The sequence below is a fragment of the Microtus oregoni genome, unplaced genomic scaffold, assembly GCF_018167655.1.
Source record: "Microtus oregoni isolate MIOR12 unplaced genomic scaffold, Mior012 000029F_ref0000214, whole genome shotgun sequence".
NCBI lineage: Eukaryota > Metazoa > Chordata > Mammalia > Rodentia > Cricetidae > Microtus > Microtus oregoni.
Genome location: NW_024543088.1, coordinates 23,243,403 through 23,265,680, shown reverse-complemented (window position 1 = coordinate 23,265,680; position 22,278 = coordinate 23,243,403). Strand labels below are relative to the sequence as shown.

Genomic DNA, 22,278 nt, shown 5'->3' with positions numbered 1-22,278 from the left:
AGTATTCTACAGCACTAATCTCCCACGTCAAACCAGTAAGAGCCCAATCCTCAAAAAAAAAAAAAAAAAAAAAAACCCAAGAAAACAAAACAAAAAACACCAAAAAAACAAAACAAGCCCAATTCCTTGGGTCCACCCCCCCCCCGCCCGCCAATCATTGACCGGGAAAGAGACAGGTACCAACACTGATAAAATGCCAAGTCTGAAAAGAACGATGTCCATCTTTCCATACTCCTCCAAGGTGGCAGAGCAGTAAAGAGGCAGTGAAATTAATTGAATTCATGTTTAATAATTACAGGCACCGTGCCCCCCCTTTCCCCTGCCCAGGCAGCAGCAGGGGTGGTGCAGGGGCTGGGGCATATGCCCCCAGCAGCGAGGACGGCAGTCCCAAGAGTGATTTCAGAAAATAAAAAAGGACCCTAGAGGCAGGCGGTAGTGCCCCTCCCCCCCTGGAAAGACACACCAAATTTCAAGACTTTATATATATCTCTGTGCCCCGGGGGGAGGAGAGGGACACTTGGCAGCATCCTGGAGGGGGGCCCCAGGCAGCCCCAAGCCATCCTGCCTCATCAGTCACTTTATTAGCTCAGACACATCGCACTACAGGCACCCACTGCCACTGCCGCCACTGCTGCCGCTGCCCCCCTGCAGTCCAGGCGGCTGGCTGGCTGGGCCATCCACGTGTCCATGGCTCCAAGTCCCCGGCCCCACCCGCCATCAGTTGTGATCAGACTCCTCCTCCTCAGCCTCACGAAGCCAATTGAAGAAGGCTGTGACAGACTTAAGGGCCACACCCTTGCCCTGCTGTTCAGCAGGGTCCTTGCTGCTCTCCCAGCTGTAGAAAGCATCTTCCTTCACCACGTCCTCATCATACAGAGCATCAAAGAACATTCGAAGCAGGTCTGCAAGCCACAAAGACATCAATTAGGTGACTAGTCTGTACCCAGAGATCCCTCCCAAAGAGACACTGTAAAACTAAGCCCTGACCTACCATCCTGGTATCCAGAGTGACTAGGCCTGACAGAATGCTAATTTCATGACAAAGAGGCTACCAGAATAAGAATGAGTTACTTGGCCAGCAGCAATCCTTAGGAACAGGCATGTAAGAGGGGAGAAAGGAAGGGGAGTGGGGGAAAACAAAACAAAAAGGCATGTAACCCCAAAAAAGGCTGAGGCAGAAAGATCCAAGGATCAAAAGTTCAGGGCCAGTTCTAGTAGCTTAGCAAAACTGCCTGAAAACGGGAAAAAATGAGGCCAGGTATGGTGGCGCACGTCTTTAGTCCCAAAACTCAGGAGGCAGAGGCAAGCAGATTTTTGCGTTTTAGGCTAGTATAGATTGTTCTAAACCAGCTAATTCTACAGTAAGACCATATCTCAAGAGAGAAAAAGGAAGGGGAAAGAATAATCAATTCTCCACTTTTCGGCTAACACCAAATGTAGAGTCCAAGGAGAGAAAAGAAAGGAAAAATGTAAGGTATGGGGTCCACAACTGCTCATTACTTGGGATACAGAGGCAAGCGAGGTTCAAATGCTAAGGCAAGCCTAAACTACATCACTAGTCTGAGGCCAGTCCAGATGACTTAAGATCTGCGCCCAACCCTGACAAACACCCATGACCTTGTTCTGGCCTCTAGGGAGTGCTCACTGTCAGAGTTCACAGGTACTGCCTGAGCCTTGTCTCTGGCCATCAAGAACACCTTCCTTGCCACAGTGCACACTGCAGCAACTGAACAAAGCACAAGGACAACATGTCCAGCACCATATCAGTAATGGCTTACCAGCTATGAGAAGCTAGGCCATTCCTCTGACCATTCCACCTGCTGTGGCACAGCTAACCCTTCACTTATTCCTCTGACCATCCACCTGCTGTGCACAGCTAACCCTTCACTTATTCCTCTGACCATCCACCTGCTGTACACAGCTAACCCTTCACTTATTCCTCTGACCATTCCACCTGTTGTGCACAGCTAACCCTTCACTTATTCCTCTGACCATCCCACCTGCCGTGGCACAGCTAACCCTTCACTCATTCCCACATTTGTGCTCTACAGCCCGTGTACAATCTGAGGACCTATGCAATTGCTCATCTACTTTTGTCTAATTTAAACATAAAAGTTATCTTTCGCTGGGTGGTGGTGGGGCATGCCTTTCAGTCCCCGCACTTTGGAGGCAGAGGCAGGCAGATCTCTGATTGAGGCCAGCCTGGTCAATAGTTCCAGGACAGACTTCAAAGCTACAGAGAAACCGTTTCAAAAAACCAAACAACAACAAAAGCTATCTAGCGATCTTTCACTATCCTATAGTCCAAATTTTTAGATAGGCTCCTACCAAACTCTGTAGCATTCATCATTTTCAAACACTTCCCTATACCAAATTTTTTCCTTTGCTCACACGGCCCTGCCCTGTGTGTCTTCATTTCCCCAGTGTTCTTGTTCCTCTTGAGGCAATCCCATTATCCTCAGCAGCTCCTTTCTAAACAAAAAAACCTTAATCCTCTCCCACTGTAAAGTGGAATTAAACAACTAACTGATGATATTTTAAAGATACTATGCTTCAAGTGCTGTTTTGGTGTTTTGTTTATAGCCCTGACTGTCTTGCACTCACAGACCTACCTTTCTGTCTCCAGAAAGCCAGAGTGTTAGGGTGGGAATTCTCTGAAATGACCTAATCAGCAAAGGCGGGCCTCTGGTGTGAGGATCACAGGGTGTGGCATCATGCTCAGCTAATCCTTTGCTTACAATCCTACAAAAAGCCTTATTTCACTCAAAGCAAAGCCCCTGCCACTACGTACATGGCCTGACATACCTGCCCTGCCTCCAGTCCCTCTGTCCCAACTACTCTTCCTCCAGCAGTTCTTTTATTCCAACTCAGGGCCTGCCTGCTCACTGTCAGTCAAACAATTCCAACCTCTCAGACTAATCTTCTAACACACTGACTCGAGGCCAGCACAGAACTATGCTCTATTTCCTCACGAGTTACCTAAACACCTGAACATACCCACGTGCTGAATTTATAAACCTCGGTCTTCCAGTGTGGAAAAAGGACAGAAACCCACAAAGGCTATGAGGTAAGAAGGCAAGGTAAGCCAAGCATTTCAGATCTGTGCCAGACACAGTGGCACACCATGTCTGAAAGATACTGTTAATCCCCTCTGTGCTGCTGTCACCTGTAGGTCAAGACAGGCTATCAAACCTCAAGGCTTAGATTAACTCATTCCATTTGCAGGCAAGAAAACATGCATTGGGTAGGGTCATTTTGTTCTTTACCCACCTTTCTTAGGTTGAGTACCTTCCATGACCACCCTCTTCTATCTGGCAGTCCCCTTGCCCCACCCATCCCTGCAGCCTGGCTCTTACTGGCAGGCTGTTCTAAGGTCACTACAAGGGCCTGGAGGGCGTAGAGTGCTTGTAGCTCCTTCTGTTCATCACACAAGTATTTCTGCAGCAGTCTCGCTCGCAGTTTCAACACTGTGACATCCACTCGGAGAGGAGTCTCAACTACAGGGAAAGACAAGGATAAATGTAATACTGCAGACTTCACCAGGCTTAGCCCCAGAAGGCCAAGATCAAAACCCCTCTCCCTCCATTTGCCTCTCCGTCGCTCCTTACAGATAATTGCAGAATGACAGACAGCCGTCATGAGGGCTCGAACTAATGTATTGGATGCTATCTGCTGCTCATTCAGGTTGGCCTGTGCAGAAAAACAAAGGCTCCTAAGTTCTAAATTATGCCTCCAAGTACCCACTCCTGTCACCTCCCAAAACATCCCATCTTTAAAGACTACCTCTACTTCCCGTTTTCCAGGAGAATATACCTCTATCCAGTCAAACACCCGCTGGTTACTGCTGCCCTCCTTCAGCAGCTTCTCCAGCTGCCTACGCAGCTCCTCAAAGGCAAGTGCCCTCTGGCCAGGAGCTTCAGACTCTTCTCCCAAGGTATATTCCACCTTCTAAAAGCAAATAACCAACAACCAAGGTCAAGCAAGACTACAGAGTAAAGAGGAGGAAAAGATGCGAAAAGCTAGCCCCAAATGCAGAACAAACTAGTCTCAAACCTGTTCAGTCACAAATGAATTAATGTCTTGGCCTTCTGCTAGAAATTCCCTCCAGCTCAGACCAGCCTCTCGCCACAGCATCCCCACCTTTTTGGGACCCTGAAAAACAAAAGAGCAATTCAGCATCTCAATATCTACCTCTACCCGTGGCCTCTACCTCTGAGGACTCAACAGTCCTCAACAGTCATCTAAATATACCACACGGGTACTACCCTTCCATGTCTAAATCAAAAACATATCCCAAGCAATAGGAACTCACCCACCACCACAGTGGTGTGACATGAGAGGGAAAAAGTCTCTAGTAAAAAAAATTCATTAGTAGGACTCTTAAAGAAATCACTAGGGGCTGGAGAGATGGCTCAGTGGTTAAGAGCTTTGCTTGCTCTTCCAAAGGTCCTGAGTTCAAGTCCCAACAACTACATGTGCTCACAACCATCTGTAATGAGATTTGGTGCCCTCTTCTGGCCTGCAGGGATACATGCAGGCAGAACACGGAATATATAATTAATCTTAAAAAAAAAATCACTAGATCTCAAAAGGTAAACAAGCAAATCTATGTCTTACCCTGGTATATGCCTTATATATCACCTATATTCCTTTTCCCAAGCAGCTTTTAATTTTTTTTTTTTTGTTTTAAAGTATTTATTATTGTTTGTTAGACCTGGAGAGATGGCTCAGCAGTTAAGAACACTTATTTGGGGGGCTGGAGAGATGGCTCAGAGGTTAAGGGCACTGATTGCTCTTCCTGAGGTCCTGAGTTCAATTCCCAGCAACCACATGGTGGCTCACAACCATCTGTAATGAGATCTGGTGCCCTCTTCTGGCAAGTAGGCATACATGCAGACAGAACACTGTATATATAATAAAAATCTTCAAAAAAAAAAAAAAGAACACTTATTTGGGTCCCAGCACCCACATGGTGGTTTCAAAGAAGAAAAAACAAAAAAAACAAAAAAAAAAAAAAACAAAATAACCGCTAGGAGGTAGTGCCACACCAGGACAGCCACAGATACACCTGTTAAAAAAAAAAAAAAAACCAAAAAAAAGAACTAGGAACTAACAGATGTGCCTAAGGGTTTCCTGAGTTCAGAAAATCTTAGCAGCAATAACACCCTCACCCTCACACCTACCAAAAAGTCCCCTTGAGTCCTTTTCAAACTCTTCAAACTACACACCCCAACTTCTTCTTCTTCTTTTTTTGGTTTATCGAGACAGGGTTTCTCTGTGGCTTTGGAGCCCGTCCTGGCACTAGCTCTGTAGACCAGGCTGGTCTCGAACTCAGAGATCCGCCTGCCTCTGCCTCCCAAGTGCTGGGATTAAAGGCGTGCGCCACCATCGCCCGGCCATACCCCAACTTCTTACCACCATGAGCATCACCCCCAACTTGCCTTTCAAGACTTTTACATTCTAATCACTTCCATTAACTTTTTTTTTTTTGTTTTTTTGTTTTTTTGTTTTTCGAGACAGGGTTTCTCTGTGGCTTTGGAGCCTGTCCTGGAATTAGCTCTGTAGACCAGGCTGGCCTCGAACTCACAGAGATCCGCCTACCTCTGCCTCCCGAGTGCTGGGATTAAAGGCGTGCGCCACCACCGCCCGGCTTAACTTTGTTTTTTGAGACAGGGTTTCTCCGTAGCTTTTGGTTCCTGTCCTGGAACTAGCTCTTGTAGACCAGGCCGGCCTCGAACTCATAGAGATCTGCCTGCCTCTGCCTCCTGAATGCTGAGATTAAAGGCGTGCGCCACCACCACCCAGCTACTTCCATTAACTTCCATGTTCTTCAAAGAAGGCCTTTTATCGTAACAGCTGCCAAATAAATATCCTGTAACTCCATGGCACTGAGACACCATTTTTTCCTATTATTTCACATTTCACTCAAGTTGCTGAAACTGCCATTTCCTGCTTTTCTCTACCAGGTTCATACTGTTTAACTGTTATAACCCCGGGAGCTCAGTATTTAGTGAATGTTCAAAAGAACAGTGATCAAATGACTAATAAATGAATTAACCACACAGGTCTAGGATCTTTCCTTACCAATCTTCCTTCAGCCCAGGCAGAATTCATGACAGAAACTACCTTAAACTTTTTTTTCCCCCAAGACAAGTTTTAGAGCCTGGCCGGGAACTAGCTCTTGTAGACCAGGCTGGCCTTGAACTCACAGAGATCCTCCTGCGTCTGCCACCTGACTGCTGGGATTAAAGGCATGCGCCACCACCGCCTGGCACTTAAACTTTTCAAGTACCAAAGGTCAAAGGACCAAGAAACTCCAATGGTCACCAAAGCAGTCATGAATACATTTCCCTTTGAAAGGCCAAACTCACCATGCTCTTGCATAAGAGACCCAGGATCTCCAGCAACAAAGAAGTAGCTTTGCCTATGGGCCTCAGAGGCTTCGTAATTTCCCTGCAAGAGAAATCAATCCTGATAGTCTCCATAGCCCTCGACATTACTTCATCCCTCTCCAAACACAGCATTCAAGTTGTCTCACTCCATTGTAAATGAGGGAGGGCTTACCTGAAGAGCTCTCCCATGGGTACCCCATCTTCCTGGAGAATGGGTGTTATCAATTCTGCCAGGTAAAGCCATACATGAGGGATGTCAATTTCCATGTCCTCGGCCAATTCTAGTGTTTCATACAGCCTGAAAAGGGAATGAAAAGTCAGGGCATTTGGGGAGATGGGCCTTCCAGGGAAATGTAGCATGACAAGTGTCAAATGTGGAGGCCCTCCAGAAACATTTTCCAGACATGACAATCTCAAGCTAAAGCCACCATCACTCCTTACAAAGCTAATTGGAATGGTCGGCCTATATACTCAATGCAAAGTTCCATGAACTACATAAAGAAATTGGTGGATATGTGAAAACGGAAGGTCCACAGAAATAAATCATTTACCCTTGATAGTACTGGGCAGTAGAGAGGTGCCCTGAGCAGAGCAGCTGGTGCAGCAGCCGCCCCATGTGCTCACGAGCAATGGTGCTACGCTCCAGTGTGGACTCGATGCCATGCCGCACAAAGATGAAGAGCAAGGAGGGTGACGCCAGCTCCTGGACACACTGTACTGCCTCCTGTGGAGGGCAGAGCACACCGAGAAAAGTATCACTCCCTGGCCCAACCTTTACAAACCATGCCAGTCAGCACAGCTCCCCTTCCCAGTGCCAACCTTCATGTCATTGAGATGGAGATATTCCTCAATGATGGCCTTGGATTTCTTCTCCACCTCATCCTCTGAGAGTGCAGCCTTTGGAGGGCTCACTGGTGGGAGAGTGGCTTCCCGCTTCACTATGGGGGGAAGGGGAGGAGAACCTTTCAATTATTCATCTTAACAGTCTAGAGCCACATCAGCCTCTCCTCTGTTCCTCTGCCAGCCTTCCTTTCCTTACCAGGATCCCGACCACGATCCTCTGTGAGGCTAGCTGCCTTGCGCAGTCCCTCAGGCTGGGAAGGTCGCTCTCTACTCCGCTCCTCCACTTCCTTGCTAAAACTTCGCTTGGTGGTTGGTGTTCTGGCACGATCAAGTCGGTCCCCACGGTCACCTCCCCGTTCACTCCGCTCTAGTCGGTCTCCCCGGTCCCCAGCTTTCTCACCTCGCTCTCGGCTTAAGCTACTCCTGGAAGAAGAGATACATTGTTTCTCAATTGTTGCTCAAGCACTTGTAGGGCAGCTGCTACGTGGTATTCTTGGCAACAAGGACATGTCTAAGCAATACAAGTAAGAGAAATCTCTATGCTTTGACAACCAAAACCCAATCACAATATTCTGTGAGAACAACCCCACCCCCTAAAATTCTCACCTCTGTACAACACGCCTGTTATCTGTGTTCTCTGTAGGTAATGCTTGTTGAAGAGCAGAAAAGCGATTCAAGGTACTAGTAGCTGGACGAGTGGCTTCTGATGCTATAGAGACAGAAAGCTGCATTAACCCACTTCTTCCTTCCCAGAGCTATGGTTCCAAGAGTGCTCCATGCCTCATTCACTCTCATACTTTATGCACCCCCTCTATCACTGAGGACTCTTGGTCGCAAAGTTGACAGGAAGTAATTCATTCTCTGGCATTATGTATATTCCTCCTGTATTCATTCCCTACTTACTTATTCTGAGTTTCCTGTGGAGGAAAGACTATACCTTAAGGGAGCTGAGAATAGCAATTACCCAGTTTCCTACAGTGGCTTTCCATACCTGTGTCTGAGGGCTTGGCTCCTGAGCCCCCACTGCTGCCCTTGCCCCAACTCAGTCGCCCTCCTGGTGCAAAGAGTTGGTTGTTAGAATCAATGGAACCAGGCTGCAGAAGGAAAGACAGTAGATTTATAGACTTCTGACCTAGCTTAAGCCCTTAGCCAACACCACCTCACACAGCCACAAGGTAACAAGTGATCCAACTCAAGAGAACACATAAAGGAGTAACTGTTGTCCTATCCCAGTAGTTCTTCATAGACAGCGGAACTCCACATAATTCCACATAATTCATAGATCAGAAAACAGCACCCTTTGATTTCTTTTCAGTCACTTAAAAGTGTAAAGCCTGGCCAGGCGGTGGTGGCACACGCCTTTAATCCCAGCACTCGGGAGGCAGAGGCAGGCGGATCTCTGTGAGTTCGAGACCTGGTCTACGAGAGCTAGTTCCAGGACAGGCTCCAAAACCACAGAGAAACCCTGTCTCGAAAAACCAAAAAAAAAAAAAAAAAAAGAGCTAGTTCCAGGAGAGGCTCCAAAACCACAGAGAAACCCTGCCCCGAAAAACCAAAATAAATAAATAAATAAATAAATTTAAAGTGTAAAGCCTGTTCTTGGCTTGATCTGGTGTCTTGTCAGTTTGCTAGGACCGATGTGAACAAACACTATAGCTGGCACACTTCATCTAACTTGTCTCTAGCAATCTAGAGTCTAGGAGGAAAAGTTCAGCTGTCAGCACCCTAACTGTGGGGACTAATGGCAGTTCCTCTCTCCTCACCCACTCCAGAATACAACCCTACCTTTGTGATCTTGGTGAGCCGTGAGGTGTCAATGGGGCGGCTGCCTTTGCTAATGGGGACTGTATTCCAGCCACCATCATCCACAAGTGGAAGGCCACGGCCTGAGACAAAAAAAGAAAAAAGGGGGGGGGGGGGGAATGTTGGGATAACAAGTCCTAACAACTTCCTTCTTGTGCCACCTCAGCCTTTCTTCCTCAGATCCTCAATCCCATCATGTGGACTCAGTGGCCCAGACACGTGGCACTAACAGAAGTCATCAGTGGAAAGCATGTTACCCTCATACCCTCCAGGAGGTTCACTGTCTCCTCTTAGCCCTAGCCTCAAACTCACTGATGGGCGGGCCTGGAGGGCCACCCCGACGCTTGTCGCTGCCCTTGGCCATGAGCTGCTGCACTTTGATATGTTCTCGGTGCTCTTCCATCTCAGCTTCCTTGTGGATCTGATCAATAGTCTTGGGACCCTGATCCCCTCGGCGTGGAACCCAATTGCTCTTTGAAAACCAAACAAAACCAGCAGTTATTTTGGGTTGGCGGGGATCAGACAAGGCAGTGTCAGGAACTCGAACAGCAGATAAAGTGGGGAAGAGACACACCTGCCGCAGATCCAGTACATCCTGCAGCATGAAACGGATACGAGATGAAGTCTTCTTTTCTTTAATGATTTTTTCCATTTGGTTGAAATACTGATCCATTCGAGGCTAGGAAGCAAAGGATCAAGTCAATTATCTCTCATACCTCACCTCTGGCATTGGCTAAACAGCCCAGACCCCTCAGCCTTGTATGTTGTCAGCAGGCCCGTATATTTCACCCATTCCCCACATCCCAGGACCTCTACCTTGGCTTTTGCAAAGTCCAGGTCTTTGCCAATAGTGGTGAGGAGGCGACAGAGGCATTCCAGGGACTCTTCATCATGGTTCTTAAGTAGTTTGACCACACAATCATGCATTATTGCTTCTGTTAACATCTTCAGCTTGAATAACTCTCCAATGAACTTGATATTCCCTAAAGAGCGCCGCCGAGCTATGTCCCGGGCTTCTTCTAGTTCTTCTTTCAGGCGTCCCCGTTCTTCTGCCTGTCAGTCATAGGACAAAGATTATGTCAAAATGATAACCATGGGGCTGTAGAGATGGGTCAGTGGTTAAGAACACTTGCCATTCTTGCAGAAGACCTGGATTCAGTTCCCAATACCCATGTGGTAGCTTACAACCATCTATACTCCAGTTCCAAGGAATCCAGTGCCCCTTTCTGGCACCAGACATGCACACTGTACACATAATACATACATGCTGACAAAACATACATATAAAAATAAAGCTAAGGCCGGGTGGTAGTGAGCATGCCTTTAATTCCAGCACTCAGGAGATAGAGGCAGGCAGATCTCTGGGAGTTTGAGGCCAGCCTAATCTACAAGAGCTAGTTCCAGAACAGCTAGGGCTGTTACACAAAGAAACCCTGTCTCTAGGAACAAAAACAAACAAAAAGCTAAGAACAAAACAGTTACTTGGCTAAAACCCCCTTTTCTCTTTTTATCTAGATAGCCAGGCTATTATTAAACACTCATGTCCTAAGGTCAAAGAGTCCTCAAGAATCTTAATACTACTATCCCCAGAGCTCTACAGCCAAGCTCTGACTGGTGGGTGAGGGTGGTGACCACAGAGTAGAATTGGCAATACACTTTCTCACCGTAGCAGCTTCATCCATCTCTTTTTGCTTTTTTTCAAAAACTTCATCATCATCTTTGTCTTTCTCAAATTCCTTCTGGCATCGATTTAACAACAGTTTTCGAAAATTCACAGTCACTGTTGGCTTTTCTGTAGTGGGCACTTTCAGCTGTTGGCCAAAGATAGTAAGTATCACACTAAAATCAGTACACGCCTTTCAAGTTTTCTTGGATGCTGTATAACAGACAAGGGGGAACCAAGGAAAGCTGGACTCCAGGATCCCCAGGAAGATGTAGGAAGCTACATAAGATGTAAAAAACTAGACGAGCAAGATGGCTCAGTGTGTGAAGAAGCCTGCCATGCAAGTTTGGCAATCTGAGTTTAATTTCTAGAAATCCACATAAAGTTAGAAGAGAACTGACTCCACAAAGTTATCCCTACTGCCAAACGTGCACTGGAGCAAACATGTAACTATATACACTAAGGGACATAAAATAAATGTTGAATAGCTGAAACTAACCGCCATGAGGCAGCGGCACATGTTGGCATAAGCCACAGAGAAGTTGGGCTCTGAAATGGCTTTCTCAAAGATGAGGTCAATAACTCCTTTGAGGCGTTCCTCGGTGTCAATGGCCAGCTGTGTCACCTGCTTCATCAGCTGCTGGAACATCTGGGGTGTCAGCTTATTCAGGATGGAGCGCACCCTGCGGAACAGGTCCTGTCAGAGAAGACGACAGAGTAGACAGGATCTAGTTTAGTACTCAAGGTAAACACTGGCTGCTTAGACAGACGCAATGGTAGGAACTGAGTCCAGACACTGATAATCAGCATGGTGGACACAGTAAAGTGGCTCAGAAAGCAGATCTTGAGAAGCAGGAACGGAGACCAAAGGCAAGATGTGCCAGTACCTGGGTTTTGCTTCCATCAGCATCCTCTTCCCCTCGATCCTTATCAGCTGCTGTCCGTTTGCTACTGGGTTTCCAAGCCTTCTCTGCTTTGTTCAGTTTTATGTCTTCAGTCATTATGACTGAGGAAATGATCTTGCGTGTTTCCTTTCGTGGACCCTGCTGAGAGCGCCTGGGTCCCAAGCCAGCCTGCTAGACAAGGGATGAGGACAAATGAAAATAAAGAAAAATAAAGAATAGCAAGTATAGTATGTGACCCCATTACCACATAGCCTCAAGACTCGCCAGGCTGAGGCACACAAGATCCCACCCTGTTACACATCCGCCCCTCAGCCAGCCCCACTCACCGGCCCTCGGGGCAGCTCCCCACCTGGCCCACCCCTTGGGGGCCCACGGTTATTGAGGGTTGGTCGGCCAAGGTTGGCAAAAGGTGGAGTGAAATCTGGGCCACAGTTTATGCCAGGTAGCCTGGAGGGATCCAGCTGCCGAAGTGGTGTTTTATTGGCCTGCAGAGAAGATGTATGTCTTAGGAACAGGTTAGGGTTACCAACTTCTCTTTGGAGGCTTCAGGCACTCCCAGGTCAAACCAACATTCCTCAAAACACCAACCTTGTCGAGCACTACATCAGTGATATGGGGCAATCCTTCTGGTTTCTGCATACTGGCAAAGATGAATTGAAAGCCGAGCAGGAATTCCCTGTCATAACGCTTCTTTTCTTCCAGGTTCAGAGGCTTCCACTGATCTGCATGACAGGATGCAATCACACTCCTATGTTCTGTTACAGGGCTACCCATTTCTCAACCACTCAACTCTTCCTTAAACACACCTGACTTGTACTCGTACTTCTGCTCCCCAGGCTGGATGTTCTCAGCATTATGAATTTTGTCTTCCTTAGAGTCCCAGGTTTCATCTGCTTCCTCAGGCTGTGGGGGCACAGTGCTGCCCTCAGACTCTGGGCTTGGGTTGACGCTTGTAGGAGGCTGATTCTCTACCTCTGGTACTGCTGGGTCCACCTTCAATCATAGAAGAACGCCCAGGTTCAGTCACATGGTCACCACTTCCAACTGTGCCATTTCCCCTCAACTACCTGTTTCCTTACCTCCTTGAAGGCATCTAGAAGGTCACCCACAGCCTCCTTCTTATTTAGCTCTTTAATTTTCCGCCTCCTCTTTGGCACAGATACTGCCACTAAAAGAAAAGGAGGAGAAAGAGAAGGACCAAGCTGTGAATGAGTTAATAGTATCCCTAACACATGGAGGAAAAAAGACAAAAAAATAAAACCAGCCACACACAGCATTCCCTCTCTATCACTCCCACTTTAGGCTCTGAATCTTAACTGTAAGCCACGCATCATGGCTCAGTTCTGTAATTCAGAACTTGGAGACAGAGACATAAGTATCAGGAGTTCATGGCAAGCCCGGGCTACATAAGACCTTGTCTCAAAACTTACTTCTTGGGGTTTATCACAAGTCCAAAAATGGAAGCCCATTTTTGGGAGGCTATGCACACAAAGATGGTACATGCCTTTTAATTCCAGCACTTGGGAGGCAGAGGCAGGCAGAACTCGAGTCTGAGGTTAGCCTATTCTGTATATCAAGTTCCCAGACAGCCAAGCTACATAAATACCATCTCAAAACAAAACAGAAGAGGTGCCAAATGGGAGACCAACGAAGAGAACACCCCCAAAATGGACAACACCAATCATCTAGCTGTATCTTACCTTGGGTGGCTGCTGCCACCTCTAAATTCTGAGACAACTGGGCTGGGACAGGAGTGCTGTCGAGGGGGAGTTCCTCGGCTGCCTTCTCACTCTCAGCTTCCCCACCCTCCTCTTCTTCCTCTACTTCTTCCTCCTGAGCAGGAAATGTATCCAAAGGAGCCACAGGTGGAGAGGCAGAGAGAGTGGTGGCTGGTGCCATGGATGAAACCTCCTTGACCTGTTCCTCTGGCTCACTGACTGGGCTTAGGTCCACAGCTGGTGGTGAGGGGGCTCCATTGAGCAGTTCCTCAGGCTGGGCAGTTGGAGCAATGGGCACAGGTGATTCAGAAGCACAAACTAAAAGAGGGGGAGAAGCTGGCTCTGTGCTTGACTCCACCTCTGGTTCCAGATCCTCAGATGGGACCATGCCATTGGGCTCATGAGTTTCCGCCCTGTGAGGTGCCAGGGACGTGGAAACCTGGAGAGGACTGGAAGAGAACTCAGATTCTGGAATGGGTTTGCTGAGTGTCACTTCTACTTCCAGTATGGGTTCAGCAAGAGTGGGTTCTGGAGAGAGGCAATATGGCTCCCCGGTTTCACAAGAGATGGGGGTCGATTCTTCTACAGACATTTGTATCATCCCCGTTGTCATAGTGTCCCCAGGAATGGAGAGGACTCCAAGATTAGACTCAGACCCCGGCTCCAAAATTGGGGGTGGTGATGGGGTTGGAGAAGGTGATGAAGGCTGAGATTCTGTGCCAGGGCTGTGCTCTGGGCCAGGTAGTCCTGGTCGCCCCCCAATAGCTGTTCCCTGTGACCGGTCATCTACACAAAACGAACAAGAATTCATGACAGCAAGTTCTTCACTGTTGCTTTTCTTCCTCCTAGCTAAGGTTACTTCAATTTAACATTCTCATCCTACATCCCAGTCTTCTCCCACTAAGGCTGTTTTCCCATCTCTTCTAAAACAGTCTAACTTCAAACCCACTACATGAAACCTAAGTCATCCTTCTCTGGTACTCAGTTCACACCACTCCACCTCCCTCAAGTTTAAATACGCATACTTCACCTCCCATAAAAGCCGTGCAACTGCCTTCCTTACCTGGCCGGATAATGACAGCAACCTGAGGCGACTCCCCATTAGGCTGAGGCTCCAGACCGCCTCCCGTCTGCAGGATACAAGTGTTAAAAGTGTGCACTGAGGAGTTCCCCACCCTTCTTTACTAGAGTCATTTCTACTTTAGCTTTGCGTAGAAATCCAGAAAGCAGGGAAATAAACCCCTTAGGTGAAGGAAAAGATCAAGGGACTTGGGAATCCAGGACAGAAGAGATGTCCAGGCCAAGGTTATCTATCACTCCAACAGTTGACAGTACCTGGGGAGGAGTAGGCGTGGAGGCAGTGCGGGCCCCAGACATGATCTCTTCTGTGATATCCTTCCCCCCTTGGTTTGGGTCTCGAATTCGGATCTGGGGAAAAAAAGCTACAGGATGAGTGGGAAGCAGAAGGAGCCCACCTCTCCACCCTGTCCCACTCCTAAGACTCTGGGCCAACCTCCCACCCCTACTGGGAAGCAGGTGGGTGGGTGCCAGAAACCCCATGAGTTCTACTGTCAACCCATCCGGCTGCTCTTGTAGTCGCTGCCCTAGTCCCCACCCCTAAGACTCTTGACCTCACAGAACAGCCCTGTACATCACAATGCCCCTCCCTCCCTCCCTCCCCTCTACCCACCGGCATCCCTAAGTCAATGGCTGCACACCCTGGAGCTCAAGACCCCCATCTAGCATCCAGCTAGCTCACTTGTGGCTGGTCGGCCTGATCTCTAGGGGTAGGGCCCAGATGCAGTGGGTGGAGCCAGGGTGACTCAGCGGCTTCCCCAGCCCTGGCACCCTATTCTGGGCACCATGCCCAGGGCTTGAGGACTGAGCAGAGGCGTAGGCCTCCAGAGCTTCCAGGACTAGGGGGTGAAGAGCACAAAACAAACCATTTCCAAAGCTAACCACCAGCAACCCCAAACCAATCACAGGTCTCTTGAGCCTACTAGAGTACAAGTCTCTGGGAAATTTCCCTGCTGCTCACTTAGTCCTCCCATGAGCACCTTCTACACTGCAATCACCTTACAAGGAACCTTTGTACTCCACAGACCCTGACCTCTGCTTAAGCTCAGATGAAAGTCAAGTTCTGCACTCATGAGTACACCATCCCAGGAGTCCGTCCCCAGGTGTCCCAGAACCCCTCACTGCTACTCACAGTTTTCCGCTCCCTCTTAGGGGCAATCTGGGGCGGCTGGTTCATCAGAACTGGGGCAGGAGCCACACTAGCAGGAAACTGCTGTACACCTTGGGCCGGATAATAGGCACCAGCTTGAGGGAAGGAGGACAGAAAGGAAGATTTGTGACAGCATCAGGACCCAAACATATACTAATACTGCTTGAACACCTCCCACTGCAGAACGTCTCATCATACACAGCCGGCCCCTTGCCCTTCCCTGCCCGCCTCCCTAGGGAATTAGGTGTCTGTCAAAGCAGGGGAACCAGTTTGAACTGCATTTACAAGAATTCCTCACAGAGACACACACACACCTTGTAGACAGAACTCCTTCTTCTCTATGCTACGAGGTACCTGTTTTACCCCACAAGGCACTCTTATGTACCCCACCCCAGCAACATACATGGACACTCTCAACTTGAGACAATCAGCTGTTTGGCAGGGAATAAAAAGGGTTTTCCAAATCATTCCACTCAAGCTGACTCCAATTCCTAATTTAGCCCTTTGCAAGAAGTAATGTAACAAAAAGTAACACTGGGCCCAAGAAAAGTAAAATTCTCTAACCCAATTGTCTCCAACGAGGGGTACACTTGTAACTCATCCCAATTCCCACTTACTACTTCTGAAAGCACCAACGGTGGTTATGCTTAAATCACACATACATACGCATATCTACAACTATAAATGTATTAAACGCACATACTTAACATCTTCCCAATGGGAAAAATTTTCAGATACTGATCTAAGTTAGCATGGTGGCACAGACTTGTAATTCCAACAACCAGAGGCAGGGGGAATCATTGCAAGTTTGAGGCTAGCCTGGTCTACAGAGCAAGTTCCAAGAAAAGCCATAACTACATCATTTAAGACCCTGTCTCAAAAACAAAACTCACTGCCATACAGATCAGAACAATCCTTTCTTTGAACATATATGAAAGATAACTACGAAAAAAATCACTCAAACCCATGTTATTGTCTCCCAACTATGAAAGAAACCGACCAGAAAAAGTCTAACTTGGCTTTCAAGTTGGAGCCTGTATTTCTTTCAGTTTATTTTTAATTATGTGTCTGTGTGGGGGTATTTATACACCTGCAGGTACCCAAAGTGGCCAGAGATGTTGGATCCTGAGGCTTTGGAAGTGATAGACGGTGTGAGCTGCCTGAAATGGGAGCTGCTATGAATTTGAGGCCTCTGCAAGAGCAGTTACTCTTAGCCACTGAGTTCTGTGTCTCCAGCCCTTTCTTTTTGAAGTCATATTCGTTTTTAGCATATGCATGCCCGAGTACCATGGGTTACGAGGGGAGGGGAGAAGACAACTTGTGGGAGTCAGTTCTCTCTGACCCACCAGGTTCCAGTGACCAAACTCAGTGATCAATGCTATCAGGCTTGGGGGCAAATCCTTTAGCCAGAGTCATCTTGAAGATCCTCATCCTGTGTTTGTTTTTTTTTTGTTTTTTAAAGTCAGGCTATTAACATGTGGCTCTGGCTGTCCTGGAACTCACTGTGTAGACCAGGCTGTCTTCAAATGAAGAGCTCCTGCTGCCTCAACCTTCTGATTGCTGGCTGGGATTAAAGGCATGTGTCACCACACCTAGCTTTGATCACGTGTTTCTAGAAGTGGAGAAGAGTCCAACTCTCTTAGCAAAGGAGCAAAGCTTCCCTTACCAATGAGTTAAATTATTAGACACTAATCCTTATCATATATCAATTCTATCATTTAAAAACCAACAGCATGCCTAGGAAAAGTCTTAGAAAGCAGACCACCTTAGAAATGCCCTAGGGCGCGCTCTCACCACTGACTCCTTCCCCTGCTTACCGTAGGTCCCAAACTCGGTAGGGCTTGCACCCGGATAGAAGCCTGGGGCTCCTGGCTGCACAGGGTACTGCTGTGTTGGGACAACATATGTGGAACGCCCCTGATGGGGGTTGGGGAGAAAGGAGGGAAAAGAAGATGAGGAAAGCTATGAACACCACATCAGATTATGAAGTAGGGAAAGCCAAGCTTGGGCAATGACTAGCAATCCCACCTCTGTAAGAGAAATGGATCTAGAAAGTCAGGGAGGAGAGGAGGAGGATTAAGCTCAAGGTAGCCTGGCTTCCAGCCCCCAGCCTCACCTGTCCAGGGATATAGTAGGCTCCTTGGGAGGCTGAATAGGAGATCTGGGAAGGGATCATCATTACTTGGGATCCAGCAGGGTAGACATGGGTAGCTGGGCCAGGACGGGCAGGGGCTGCACTCTGTACTCGGGAGGCTGCACTGCTCGGGGGCTGGGCCCGGCTAGGGTAGAAGTGCTATTGGGAAGAAGGAGAGCAGTAGGGATCAAGAAAGGGAGGGAGCGAACAGCAAAACCAGCACTCTACAATGTCTATACAGCCTTAAAGAGTACTGTAGGCTTCAGAGCACAGAGACCAATCAATCCTTCCAAAACCCACAGGATAAACTGATGGCTAAGTGGCCTCTTGTACTAACACTTGCCTCCAAACTTAGATGAATACTTTGTATCCTCTGCTCTCACTACCATGCATACTCTGTCACCTCTATACATACTATCCCTCCAGAGTCTTCCTAACATCAAGATGCATCATGCCTGAGTACAGCCCTTGAGGGCAACATACTCCCCAACATGCACTAGTCCACCTCAAGTACAGAGACTAACTGCTACATGCAACCATTTTCCAGTCCTGGGATACTTGCTCTTCAACAGTTAACCTCTAACATGCAGGATCTGAACTGAAGACCTAAACAGCAAACAAGGCCCCACCCTGAATATCCCATCTGTGTCTAGCTATGGACTAAGGTGGAGGATGGGGTGACACCAAGAGGTGGCTCAGGATTAGAAAAGAGGTATTACCTGCAGAGACCTGAATCCTCCCTGAGAGCACATGGGGACAGGAAAGACGACAATTACCCCCAAGGTTTGAGGGGACTTAGGGGGAGTGGAGGAGGTAGGAAAAGAATCCTTTCACTTAGGAAGAACTTGGAGAACAGAAAAAAATGAAAGCACAGCTGGAATGTTTATCTCGTCACAGTTCAAAGAGAAAGCAAAGAGGAACAGGGTAATGGCAACCTCCTAGTGTAATAGAGCTGGTAGCAGGGCCCACAGCACTGTCCCCAATTCTCAAAGGCGCGAAGACCCCGTAATGCCTACCACTCTCACAGACTACAAACTTCAGCGTAAGTAACTAACACGGCCCGAAAGAACACAGAGCAACTGTCAGGAAACTGGAGGCAAGCACACGACCTCCATAGTTTCCATCCTAGACCCAAACCAGCAGCAGACTCTCCCAGTTCCCACCCAGCGGCCTACTCTATCCACAGCCCCTCACCTGGCGGGGCTGAGAAGGCGTGTTCATTTGTGTCGCTTGTGGCGTGCTAAACACCACCGGTGCAGTCTGCCCCGGGGGAAACGCTGGCTGAAGGGGAGAGACCAGAGTTCAGCAAGAGGGGAAGCCTGGGTGGGGCCGAAACCCAAGCTGCTGAAATAAGGGGAGCAGACCTGCAGCAACGGCCTCAGCGGTCCACATGTTCCCTCCCTGTGACAGCCCCAGGGACAGTCAGGGGCCCTATCTAAATTTGGCAGCAGGCAGCTGCACTTTGCCCTGACACAGATGGGGGTGGGAAAACTGAGCACTGCATGACCTCCACCCCACCAGAGTCCTCATTTCGCCTTGATTACCTGTGGGAGTCCAGGGGACCTGGCGGGTGGGGGGCCTGTGGGCTGAGGAGCTTTGTTCATTTCATTTGGTGCCACATCAGGGTCCCCCCAGCACCTGTTGGAAACAGCAGAGCTCGGAATGGGGAAGGGACCCAATCTTACGAAAAATGGGCTGGGGGGGAGGTTGTTTCAAGAGCTAAAACCAACATAGATCAAGGGAGGTGCCAAGGGAATGCAGAAACAGAAATAATCCAGACTACGGACCCCACCAACACGCCCGACCCCACCCTTGCCTGCTCAAACAGCCCCCTCACTCACCCCCTCGTTTAAGAATAAGTCCACAGTGCGGCCTACAGGTTCTGGGCATCCGAAGGCCTGGGGTTGGGAGGTGAGGGGTATCAACCTGGCTCCACGGGGCCCAAGACCAACCAGACCGGAAATTCCAGGTCTCGCTGGCACCAGGCTCCCGGATCACAAATGAAGCCGGCTGCTTCGGCCGTGGTGTCCCCACCCCCCACCCGGGGACACCGGGTTCGGAGCCTGCCGCGGGGCACTCGCACGGGGCCGGAGAGGCCTGAGACCGCCCGGGAACACAAGCCAGGAAGGGCGCGAGTCTGGCCGCACCAGCAGGGCGGGCGGCGACAGCAGCGGAGCCGGCTCGGGGCAGGCGAGGGTCGGCCGCCGGGCGGGGCTGGGGGCTCCTCCCTGCCTGCCGCCGCCTCCCTGCCCTGCGCAACGCGGCCAGTGCCAAAGAACAACGTGTCACTTCCCGGCGGCCGCCCGGGCCCCGCAGGGGGGAGGGGGCGGCGGGTCTGCGCCGCGGAGCCTGCGCCGGGCCGCGGCCCCGGCCCAGCGGAGGTGGCTGTCGCGTCGCCGCCCCAGCGCCCTCCCCGCCCGGGCCGGCCGGGCCCTGCTCCCCACCCCCACCCGGGCCCGGCCCGGCACACGTGGGCCGGGGATCGGCCTGGCGAGTAGGGCCTGGGAGCGGGCGCGGGGCCGGGGCGCCGGGGCGGCGGCGCAGGGTGGCGGGCCCCGGCCCGGATGGCGGCGGATGCGGGGGGAGGGGTGGGGGGCCGGGTCGGGCCCGGACATGGCGGCTTTACCTTCAGTCTCCTTCAGTCCGCGCGGCCGAGCCCCACGCAGCCGCACAGACGTAGTCCACAACCATTTCCGGCTCCCCGCACGGATCCCGCTCGGCGGCCACCGCTTCTCCGCAGGCGCAGCCGGCGCCCCACGTGACCGGCGCAGAGGGCGGAGCTGCGCTGGCGCTGGGGAAGCACATGGGATTTGCTCCGCCCCGTCACGTGATGCTCACTGCCCGCCCTCGTGTCCCCTCCCGAACTTTGGAACTCCCAGGCCGACCCCCTCAGAGGCTCTGGCGGTTCTTTAGTTCATTCATACTTTGCGCAAGCATTTATTGAGCGCGTGAGTGCTAAGCGAAGTGCGGGCTGGGAGCTGAGAATGCTCAATTTAAATGCAGTTCCGCCTTAATATACGGTACACTACAAATTATGTAGCCTCTGAAAATGCTGTAGATTTTATCTTTGATAGGCCTATTAACAAAAGAGACTGAATGTTGCACCAAAAGAACTGAGGCATTCTAACTAAAGATGCAATTTTACATTCGCTGTTTACAAAAAACCAGTCGCTCCTAGGAAAAGGCAATCATGAAAACTTTGGAATAATGGAAGAAGCGATCCCAAAAGCCTAGTGTACAGATGCATGTCTGTAATAACCAGAATTCTCATGGCTAAGGCCGCGAGTGGCACGGTTAGAACACTGGCTGCTCTTCAAGAGGACCTGGGCTCAACTCTCATCACCCATATGGCAACTGTCTTTTGGCCTCTGGCACCAGGCATGCATGTAGTACAGAGTCTTACATGCAAGCAAAACACTCATACAAAATAACTATTTAAAAATAAAATTTAAAAAAAAAAAAGATTTGCCGGTTGGTGGTGCTACACGCCTTTAATCTCAGCACTTGGGAGGCAGACGCAGCTGGATCTCTGAGGTCAAGGCCGGCCTGATCTACAGAGCAAGTTCCAGGACAGCCAGAGCTACACAGAGAAACTCTCCCTGTCTTGAAACTCCCACCCAAAACAAAGAAATAAACAAACTGCGTCTGGCTAGGTGGTGGTAGCCCACACCTTTAATCCCAGTCTGCTCTCCAAAACCCACATTAAAAACTGGCCAGAAAGCCGGTCAGTGGTGGCGCACGCCTTTAATCCCAGCACTTGGGAGGCAGAGGCAGGCAGATCTCTGTGAATTCGAGACCAGGCCTGGTCTACAGGAGCTAGTTCCAGGACAGGATCCAAAACCACAGAGAAACCCTGTCTCAAAAAAGCAAAATAAAACAAAACAAACAAACAAACAAAAAAACTGGCCAGAGTTTGTAATCCCAGCACCAGGAAAGCAAAATCAAGACGAGCCCCTGGGGCTTGCCAACCAGCCCATCTATCTGAATCAATTGATCTCAATATTATGTGATTTTGTCTCAAAAAGGGTTGACAGCTCCCCAGGAAAACACCACACACAAAAATAAAATAAACCTTTAACAAAAATTAAGGCCTACTGATTTTATCTAAAAACAAAAACCAGGGCTGGTGAGATGGAGACCTGAGTTCAACCCCTGGAACTAACTTCGTAATAACTAAATTTTGTTTTGTTTTGGTTTTTCAAGACACATTTCTCAGTAACTATGGAGCCAATTCTGGAACTTACTCTGTAAACCAGGCCGGCTTCAAACTCAGAGATCTGCCTGCCTCTGCCTTCCAAGTGTTTGGATTAAAGGCGTGCGCCACCACTGCCCAGCATAACTAAAATATTTTAGAGCCCACCAAACTTCCTTCTCCCTTTCCCTTCCCACTTCCACTGCTCCAGTTCTGACTCTATATCCTACTCCTTATCAAGTGGCTCTGACACCCTGAGCTTCACCCAGACACATCCTCTTACCTACTCTCATTCAGTCCTCAGGAATAGCTCTTAGCAAAACTTGGCTTTTAGACCTGGCCTCAACTTGACCTTCTTTGTTCTTTTTTTTTTTTGTTACTGTTGTTTGTTTTGCTTTTTG

General features: G+C 49.2%; 1 protein-coding gene and 1 non-coding gene across 7 annotated transcripts; both read right to left on the bottom strand.

The window, feature by feature from the left end:
- Positions 1-269: 269 nt before the first annotated feature.
- Eif4g1 (eukaryotic translation initiation factor 4 gamma 1) lies at positions 270-20,431 on the bottom strand. 6 transcript variants are annotated; one of them, XM_041677728.1, is made up of 34 exons: positions 20,312-20,431; positions 19,527-19,583; positions 19,230-19,323; positions 18,880-18,966; positions 18,405-18,425; positions 17,668-17,844; positions 17,369-17,468; positions 15,534-15,646; positions 14,660-14,752; positions 14,388-14,454; positions 13,307-14,110; positions 12,686-12,774; positions 12,413-12,599; positions 12,195-12,328; positions 11,933-12,091; positions 11,589-11,777; positions 11,201-11,398; positions 10,703-10,849; positions 9,855-10,091; positions 9,613-9,717; positions 9,351-9,510; positions 9,021-9,121; positions 8,227-8,329; positions 7,842-7,944; positions 7,432-7,658; positions 7,212-7,330; positions 6,944-7,116; positions 6,565-6,690; positions 6,372-6,453; positions 4,054-4,152; positions 3,814-3,948; positions 3,609-3,690; positions 3,357-3,497; positions 270-902 (listed from the first exon to the last, which is right to left on the bottom strand). In XM_041677728.1, exons 3-34 carry the CDS (start codon positions 19,287-19,289, stop codon positions 718-720), a joined length of 4,803 nt encoding a protein of 1,600 aa, XP_041533662.1. In that variant the 5' UTR covers positions 19,290-19,323; positions 19,527-19,583; positions 20,312-20,431; the 3' UTR covers positions 270-717. The 6 variants fall into 6 exon arrangements, with proteins under 6 accessions (XP_041533662.1, XP_041533664.1, XP_041533665.1 ...); XM_041677730.1 differs by having other exon boundaries at positions 11,589-11,774; XM_041677731.1 differs by lacking the exon at positions 18,405-18,425.
- Positions 9,211-9,285, bottom strand: LOC121465219. The gene has a single exon (XR_005976643.1). It is a non-coding gene; the product is annotated as a small nucleolar RNA SNORD66 (small nucleolar RNA).
- Positions 20,432-22,278: the final 1,847 nt, after the last annotated feature.

What these genes read in the sequence shown, in the direction of transcription:
- Eif4g1 (XM_041677728.1), bottom strand. Translation starts at nt 19,289, where the DNA reads ATGAACAAAGCTCCTCAGCCCACAGGCCCCCCACCCGCCAGGTCCCCT. An exon ending in CTAAGAGGGAGCGGAAAACT is followed by an intron (nt 14,753 to 15,533) that starts GTGAGTAGCAGT and finishes TTTTTTCCCCAG; the next exon opens with ATCCGAATTCGAGACCCAAA. An exon ending in GGCTCACCAAGATCACAAAG is followed by an intron (nt 8,330 to 9,020) that starts GTAGGGTTGTAT and finishes TTCCTTCTGCAG; the next exon opens with CCTGGTTCCATTGATTCTAA.